Source organism: Limulus polyphemus, unplaced genomic scaffold, assembly GCF_000517525.1.
Source record: "Limulus polyphemus unplaced genomic scaffold, Limulus_polyphemus-2.1.2 Scaffold287, whole genome shotgun sequence".
NCBI lineage: Eukaryota > Metazoa > Arthropoda > Merostomata > Xiphosura > Limulidae > Limulus > Limulus polyphemus.
Genome location: NW_013665897.1, coordinates 652222 through 661830, shown reverse-complemented (window position 1 = coordinate 661830; position 9609 = coordinate 652222). Strand labels below are relative to the sequence as shown.

General features: G+C 29.9%; 1 protein-coding gene across 3 annotated transcripts in view; it reads left to right on the top strand.

The window, feature by feature from the left end:
• The first annotated feature begins 305 nt into the window (after positions 1 to 305).
• LOC106457060 (2'-deoxynucleoside 5'-phosphate N-hydrolase 1-like) overlaps positions 306 to 9609 on the top strand; it is a 14868-nt gene continuing 5564 nt past the window's right edge. The window contains exons 1-3 of one of the 3 annotated variants that reach the window (XM_013916443.2): positions 306 to 440; positions 5537 to 5709; positions 8952 to 9014. In XM_013916443.2, the coding sequence (XP_013771897.1) occupies positions 5550 to 5709; positions 8952 to 9014 (223 nt within the window). In that variant the 5' untranslated portion in view covers positions 306 to 440; positions 5537 to 5549. Of the gene's footprint in view, positions 441 to 474; positions 1047 to 1515; positions 1579 to 5536; positions 5710 to 8951; positions 9015 to 9609 lie in introns of those variants that run through there. The other 2 variants (XM_022382874.1, XM_022382875.1) reach the window with 2 other exon arrangements.

Sequence of the window (9609 nt, the reverse complement as noted above, 5' to 3'; positions counted from 1 at the left end):
CGGAAATAATAAACCAGTTTTATTAAGTAAGGACTTGTGTCGCTAAAGTTTCGTCGGAACGAAGTTACGGAAAGTTAATTAACAAACGGAGACGTAACAGTACTTTACGTGAAAGTAGCTATAGTATTTACGAATTAAAATAAGTATACGAACAAAGTTGCCCTCATAAAAGTAAACAAACAACACAAAATTTCTATAATAAGGAAAGAAATAGCACTAATATTACCAAAAATATTTTGTATAAGACATAATTTAGAAGGATGAGATTTGGCAGACTTATTGCCCATGTATCACGCATGCGCATGCTATGGGGATGAGATTTGGCGGAACACATTATCATTAGTGGTGACACTTTTTAAATGATAGAGTGAGACTTAATTACTATTTTAAGTTGCATTTTGCGAAAACTGTTTATAAACATAAACAATTTGTCTCATAAGGTAAAGTATTCAGTTAAAAAGTTTACAATTATTTTATTTGTTATGTTATATTGGAGCGAGCAGAGATATTTTACAATCTAAATTCAGAACTTTTATAATCTTTCGTCAAAAACTTAAAATTAAATACTCTATAAGCCTAAAGAGTTAAACTGAAAAGTGAAGTAATATTTTTGTGAATTTACTAGTCATTACAATACAGGTATTTTTCAGAACAGAGGAGAGCCTGTACATACCAAAGCTTTTGCCAACATCCTCAGGCTCAAGTGTATAATAGTAGTAAAAAAAGTAATTTACATTGGTACTTGATGTTATATTAAAGGCGGCGGGGGCGATAATAAAATTAGTTTCATCTGCCCAGTTTCATCATTGTGATTAGTGATTTGGAATTATAGTACTATGCTTCCTGTACAGTGTACTGCACACTCATGAACTTGCTATGATGGAACTCCATAACTGGATGCAGGAGACCCTTTGCTGTGGCATTACTAAACACCTCTAAGCATGAAAATCTAAATTAGTCTTTCATTGTGAAAACAGGTGTGGAATGTTTGCATGTAACCTCAACAGTTTCATTGTTCAGTCTTCAAAACTAGTAAAATGGCCTATGTAAGTACAAGAAAGACTTCATATAATTTTACTTGCAAAAACTTACGAGGAATATGCTTCACAACTTGCATCAAAACACTTTTATCATTTGAAAATTTCATAAATGCTATAAAAAAATTAACACTACATACTTTAAATAATATTGCCAAATTGTGTATATAATAGGATAAGCAAATTTGTTGTGCATCAACAAATTTGAAACATTATTATTATTATACAAAACAACTTAAAAAAATTGAAAGTGTAAAAATGTTAGTATTTTTGTAAGAATTTTTATCATATTTAAATACATTATTGTGATAAATTAGTTCACAGTGTTGTAAGATACTACAGTGAAGGACCATTGAATGCTATAACAGTGATTCTCAAACATTTTTGTTTGTGGACCACCAGAGTTTTTTTTTTATCGCAGTGGATCAAAATGGGATGAATTGTGCTACTGCTTCCTTTCCAAAATTATGCAACCTTTCCTTGGACCACCTGAAGAGAGATCACAGATTGAGAACTGCTAGGCTAGATGGTACCATTGATGGTGTGCCATTTAATAGTGGTTTCTATAATTAGCTGACTTGAATCATTCTATAATATAGTCCAACTAATAATACAGTTTTCTGTCTTGATGTTTGATGCCTTCTCTTTCTTTAACATTTATTTTTTTTCTGAATGTGGATATTGTTTCAGACAAACTCCTTTTTACACAGTATTCTGTGTTCACTGACAAATAGGTTGTGTTTCAGATGTTTTGTATTCCAGGGTATTTACTTGTTATATTTTTTCTCAAAATCACATTTTCAACTTATGTAACTTTTTTTTTCATTCTTGTGTGTGAGATTATTAATTTATTCTTTGAGAATGTAGGTTATTTTGTAAAAAGTTTTACACCATGTTTTTTTTATAGATTTATGTTAGTTTTGACTGCAATAAGTTCATAAAGTTGGCAGTTTTAACTTTTTATGACATGCTTATCTGGTACTAATTTTTTGGATCGTCATTTGTTTGAAAAATGTTCTTAGATGTTTCAGTTTATCATTGATAAATTGTTACAGGCTATTTATAGCATTACCTTACAAAGTTTGAAGCCCAATGGGGAATTCATAATAAAAAAAAACCTAGAGTATAGTGAGATAATAATAGTTTTATTGTTTTGACAATATCAACTGGGATGTATGGCCTAATGAATCACTCCTTGTTATGACATTTGTATAACTTTTGGATAAATTCCCCCAGTACCACTCATGCCATAAAATAGCTTTCATCAGTAAAGGTCATGCACGTGACATCACAGAACTTCCTGTTTCATTCAATGCTACCATATTTGACAATAAACATTCCTTTCTAGCAATCCATATCAGTACAAGTTTTGATAAAGCTTAAAATCCTCACAATAGCCATAAACCTTGCCTTTGGCAAAATATACTGATCCAAAACTTTACGGCTATTAAGTTTCTCAGTGTATCTTTTTCTTTATGCACAACAGTGATTTGAGTTACAGCATCAGATAACAAGATATTAGAATAGAAGACAAAGTAGTCTTTTTTTTTTTCTTTAAAAGACAAGCCTAAGCACTTGATACCCAATATTTTAAGAACTTAAACAGTGAGAGCAAAGAAGAAAATGTGATAGTATGTTAACCACACTACATTTGCCATATCCAGTGGTGATGAAACCTTTTGTTCAACGCCACCAGAGCTCATCAGACTGGATGGGACATGATAGATGTAGTGGTCTAGGCACTATTTACGTCATCAGTTTCATGAACTAGATTAAGTAAATGAAGTGTAGATATGATCAATTTTATAAAAATCATTTTCAAATCAGTTACGTTAAGGATTGATAACACAATATTATTTATTTCTAAATCCAATTATTTATTATTATTATTCCTTGAACTAACTCTACTATCATTCAGAAGAACTGGTGAACTAGCAGGCTAGTCTTGTGTCAAGCAACCACATCATCAACAGAAGAAAACTACATTAGTAATTCTAAGAACTTATCAGTGGAATTAAAGAAGAATATATAATAATTTATCACACACACACTATCCATTGCCAACAAAGCCTTTTGGCCAATACCAGAACTCATCAGACCAGCTGAGAATTTATGGCAGAGTAAACTATAACTACATTACTTTTTCATGTCAATGGAAAAACCTCTACAGCATCAGAAACATAGTATACGTTAATACAATATTGAAATATAGAAAATGCTGGATTTGCTGTAGGTGCAATTATGGTAGTTTAAATCTGTAATAATAATAATTGCTTACTTTAATTTTAGGACAATGAATATTTTCAGGTGCCTTTCTTAGGCACGTAAGCTATTTTTTTTTACATGCCCCATCAAATTAAATAGAAAAGCATGGAAATGTACAATCTGAAAATTTAAATCAACAAAACTGAGCAAATAGATTTGGTAAGAAAAAAAAAAGTATTCCTTGCTATGCTTCTTTTAAGGAAAAGGACTTAATTTTAGACAATTCTGAAAAGGAAACAATATAATTTCAAAAATGTGTTAGAGGAACATATGTTTCTTGGTTATCTTCACTTAGGCTTACACAGTTGGTAGTACCATGTTTATAGTACCTCGTATGGTTAGAACTGAACAGCATCTTAAACATTATATAGTGAGTTACTTGCAACAAGCTTCTACAGTATGATTCAGAAGAAGATTTGTAGATTGAAATATATGAGTTAATGGTATGAGTATATAACATTATTTGTAGTGGGAATTTCAATTGATCTTCATGTGAATAATAAATCTGCTTTTGAATAGATTAATCTCATGAAAATGACTACTAATAGGAATTAGTGTTTTTGATTATTTCAAGTATCTAAGTAATCAAAATATTGCTGTTACGGTTCCTCTCTATTATTTTTTGACGAATTCAAGGTTTTTTTTAGCTTAACACTACACATATGGTTAGGTCACATTCTTTTATACCTTTACATTCAAAATTTAATTAACTTTGGTATCAATGTATGTTGGTAAACTTGGCTTCAAACCGAAGTTTATGACTCAAATGTTCACATTATCTAAGGTTAAATTATTTAATTTCAAAAGGAAATATTAAAATTCTCAATCTTAAATTCTTTGTATCATGTATATAACAATAAACTTGTTAAACCCAACAGAGAATCCCCACCCATCTGTCCCACCTTTCAAGACAGTAGTATATATAATCATTAAATGACTGATGGACATGCTTAAAACCAACAGAAATAGCAGATTCTCTTATTCATGAAGCTTGTTATAGTTGTTACTTTTTTAGTGGGCGTTTGTAGACAGTTAGTCCTAGATTCTTTGTCTGTGATCAAAGTTATTCAACTCTGAACAGCTAATGGAATTTTTTACCTATTTATAACATACCTTGAAAACTAGAAAAATTATAGTAGTTTTGGAACCTTCTGTTTTACTGATTGATGTATTTTTTGTGTTCTAAAATGCATATTTGAAAGCTACGTGAATTCTTTTTTCAATACCCAAATTTGATAGACTCAATGGGCTTACCAAGAATGTGTATTTGAATGCAAAACTGCCTCAATTGTATGTTAGTACTAAATGTAGTTTTATGTATATTTTATTTCTTATTTATTGCTCTTATATTTATTAAAAAGTAACTGAAATTTAAAAATTAGAAACTTCTTGGGTTAAACAAAACTTAAATAACATTCAGAATTTTATGAGCTGAGTTGATGAATAAGGTGAGCTCATGGTATGTGCATGACTGTAACCTGATTGTTTACCCTAAGCTTTACCAGAAACACCTAAATGGACTCCTGCTGTATTTATTTGCTTTCCATGTGTAGTAGAGTCCAAAGTACAGCAATAAAGCCATAAAATTAAAAGAAAGCAGAAGTTAAAAAGGTTAGTAGCTGAGGCTGTTAGGATAAATACTTGTAATTGTCTGTTACAATCTGCTATCATTCTCGAAAAAAAAATGGTATTATTCATTTTATTTCTATTTTTCAACTTCTAATTTCACTGTATTTGATATTCATTCAGTATGTTCTTGAGATTATGCAAATGAAATATGAAAACTGTATGATGAAAATAAGTGTTGTGATTTTTAACATGAAAATCACCTTTAACTCAGACTTAGTAAAGGCTTTGTAAATTTAAACATATCTTTATTCCAAATACTTTATTTGAAAATCAGATTTTTTGTTTACAACACTTGTAATGCTTACAGTTTAATAATATCTTGCAAAATTTCATAAAAATACACTTAGTACATTCAGAGTTATGTACATATAGTCTCACAGCTATGGATGTGTACAAGGTCAGTCAAATTGATTGAGAAAATATATATATATATACTATATAGTGAATTAATTGATTTGTGAATGTAACTGATTAATGAGACCAGTGGTTAATCAGTTATCAGACTTGCCTACCTCTAATGCTAAATAAACAACAGTATGTTTTGAAAAGTGAATGATTGCTGTAGAAAAACTATAGGAGATTTAGGAGTTTCTTAATATTTTCAGTTAATCTTTGGAAATGAAGTTTGAAATTTACTTCTGTGGAAGTATTCGAGCAGGTCGTCAGGATGCTGAGATTTATCGGAGAATAATTTCTAAACTTAAGAAATATGGAACAGTCTTGACTGAGTTTGTTGGAACTAATGATGATTCTAAAGAAGGGGAATCTCACACAAAAGGTAAGTAAAGCTAGTACACAGATTGCAGTGACATGAAACTGCTTACTTCTAGTGCTATATAGAATTGTACATGGTCTGGTTTAAAGTAACTGAAGGTATGCAACGTTTATGTTGTACTGATAAAGACAGCTTATTTTTCACTGAATGATGTTTTTTAAAAATTAGTATCACTTTAGGTTTCAAGTGTAAATACTTGTTGAAATATGTATTATTCAGTTAAACATACATATAAAATTTTAAGAGGATTTTATGGATTTGATTTTCCACACAGTGTACTTAAGATCCTGAAGATGGCATTTTAGACGTGTTTTTAATACTAAGGAAGATATACTAAGAAATGTAATTATGCAAGAGCACTCAAGCACTAGTGATGATGGATGAAGTTTTTATTAAAACTAATTGTAGAGTTAAGATCTACATCTTTGATTTTAGGCTGACTGATTTCTAAAAACTACCTTTTTTTGTGAGAAGTGTGTAGTTAATGTAAATAGGAAAAATGTTAATTGAGCTTGGGATGTTCTTATTACTATGGTCAAAATAGTGGAAAGTAATGTATTCTTACAAAATGATACATTCTAGCTGAAAGCCTTTTCTGAAATGGATAATAGGTGAATTAAACTAGTAGTAAATGAGGAAATACTTAGCTTGCAAAAAAAATAAAATTTATTATTAGTATTGAAAATGCTTATGTTTTTTGAAATATAGAAGAAAAAAGTCAAGAAAAGTATGGTTAAACCAAAAAAAAAAGAGATTTAGATGTAGAAAGTCTCTCGGAAAATACCTTAGGTGCAAAAAGGAAAGTTAAAATTAATATTGATTTTATAAGAGATTTTTTTAAAAGGATTTTATTTTGGAAAGAAGAGACTTAGCTGAAATTCTAAACAATAAATTGGTGATTTTATTGATGAGAGAGAATAACATATTCTTAAGTGAACAAATTTCTGTAAAGGTGGGAAAATTTTTCTTTAAATTCTTTTTATATCAAAATAAACACTAAAAAACTCAAAGCCAGCCCTTCTCAAGCCTTTTCCTTTAAACTAATAGCATCTACCATGTCTGATGACAACTTGTTCTAAAGGCCAACAACCTTTTATAAAAATAAAGCTGTCTTAGCTGAAGATAACTCTTACCCTGGCAAAATATATATATATACCTCTGTCCCCTAGTCTTACTGTTCTCACCATTAAATATATATAAATAGATGATACATCAACACTGCCATTTCACTTAATAATCTTAAACACTAATCAGATCCCATTTTACTTTTCTTTCCCCAAAAGAAGACAAGTTCAGAGATCTTAACCTATCCTCATATGACAACTCAGTAGCCCTCTTCTGGATCCTTCTTGACTATTCAGTGTCCTTTCTAAGGTAAAGAACCTAAAACTGAACACGTTACTCCAAATGTTCCGTATCCAATGACCTATATAATGGCATTATAACCTCTTTAGACTTGTACTTAATATTTTGTAGATACAACCAAAAATCCTACTTGCTTTGCCACTAGCAACAGCACATTGCTTGGATGAGACTGATGAGCCAGAACACCATTCTATTTTTTTTTCATGACACTGTTAAAGTTAGTTTAATTAAAAATTATACTCATAATTCAGATTATATCCTACATGCATTACCTTGCATTTATGATAATTAAAAGTCATCTGCAATTTATTTGCCCAACTTACCAAATATTCAGAATTCTTTTGTAAAGTAGTGGTAGCATCCTTCTCTCAGCTAGCAACACCCAAAACTTTAATGTCAACAACAAATTTAAATAATATGTTAACCATTCCTTCATCTATGCCATTGATGTGAATCAGAAAGGGCAGAGGCCTTAACACTGAGCCATGAGATGCCTTGCTCATGAAATAATCCAGTTTGACTGAACTCCATTTATAACAATGCTCTGCTTTCTTCCATCCAACCAGTTTCCTAATTCTATTCAGTAAGCCAACTTAAACCCCTAAAACCTACAGAAACAATTTTTTGTAACAAGCCTTTTATGTGGGACATTGTCAAATGCTTTCTGGAAATCTAGATACACCAAATCCACACTCGTATCCTCATCTACGTTAGCAGTAACCTCTTAAAAGAATGTCAAAAGATTAGTAAAGCAAGATTTTTCCTTGATGAAAATATGTTGACTATCCAACAAAATTTTAAACTTTCTTAAATGACTTTGGAAAGCATCTTTTATCAGACTTTCAAAAACTATTCCCGCTACTGATGTGAAATTAATAGGCCTATAATTACTGGGACAATTTTAATCACTTTTTTCAGGAAGCTTTATCATTTTTTAAACTTCTGAATGTTTTCTTATGAAGCTAAAGATTAATGTGGTTATCTTGGTTAATATTGTTTCCATTTATCAACTGTTCAGAATGTGGAATACTGCTTAAATCTTCATGAGTAAAAACCAAAGAAAAAGCAAAATTTAATAACCCAGCCATCCAATAATCATCAGATATTAGCCTTTCTCTATCATCCATTATAGGTCCTACCCCCATCATAACATTTTCCTTTCTATTAATGTATTTGAAGAAATACTTGCTATTTATTCTTACATTTTCAGTCAAACATTTTTCATACATTTTTTGACTTTCTACTTTCTCATTTGACCAACTCTCTTGATGTTTTATAATCCTCAAAGTCTCCCATCATTGCTGTCAATTTATATTTCTTATATTTATTAGACTTTATATCCTTAGTGAGCCAACCTGCTGTAAAATTGATTTGTGTCTTAAAAAGTGTGATGGATTGTAACTGTTTATTTGAGAGATGGAATTATAAGGCTAGAATTACAAATTTGAATGTTATAATAATATGTTTAAGTCCTGAAAGTCTATATGCAGACTTGTTCTTTGACAAAATTAATTTTTGATTATAATTATAATCTTGAAAATGATTTGCCTGATGTTGTATGTGTGTGCTATTAATTGGAAATCTTTAAAACTTTGTTATATGAATGTGAAAGGCTAATTTTATTTGGAATTTACTGATTCTTCATGTGGAGAACAGATGATTTTGATAAGCCAAATGACCTGTGTTATCTTAATGTTTTGTTTTACACCATTATTATTTTTATGATGCTGATATGATTTCATTCAAAATATAACTAAATAGTTTATAAAACGATATTTGATTGATATTTTGTCATTAAACATTGTTTGCCTAGTGTTTTAGATTAATGTGTTTTATATACGAGTTAAACATTTATGATAGCTTTTCTTTTTTTTTTGTAGAAAGAGAGTTATCAGACAGTGAAATTCATGAAAGAGATATTCGTCTTTTAGAGCAATGTGAAGGTAATTTCATAATCTTGTTTCTATGCATCATGCAGCATAAAGAAATTCCAAAAACATATGCTGTAAATATATTTCAGCAAATACATATAATGCTAATAATGTATTTATGTTTTTTATTTGTGGAAACAGAAACTGGATTTAAGAAAATGTTTCTCAATAAATTGCATTTTGCAGTCAGTGTGGACATCTGGGCATGCATCACAACTCGAAATTGTATCTTGTTAAAAAATCTATAATTGATTATAAGTTTTAAGGTGGTTAATACAAACAACAACATTCCACATTTTTAAACATATCTATAGAATAAATGTTAATTTACAAATTACTAATAACAGTGTATTTTTGGATCAGATTTGTTAAACAATCTTTCAGACCTATGTATCTGGTGTGTTTCTTTTTTAGTTGTGATCTAAATAGAATTGTATTAATAGTTAGTTTCATTGACAGAAAAAGACAAATTGTCAGCGTGCACTGCTAAATGGCAAAATAGAAAAGCCTTTAGGAACCAAACTAAAAATGTTCTACAGTATTTTGTTTAGATTTAGGCTAGACACAAAGTTTGATTAGCAATCCATGTGTACTCGAAGGAAACTAA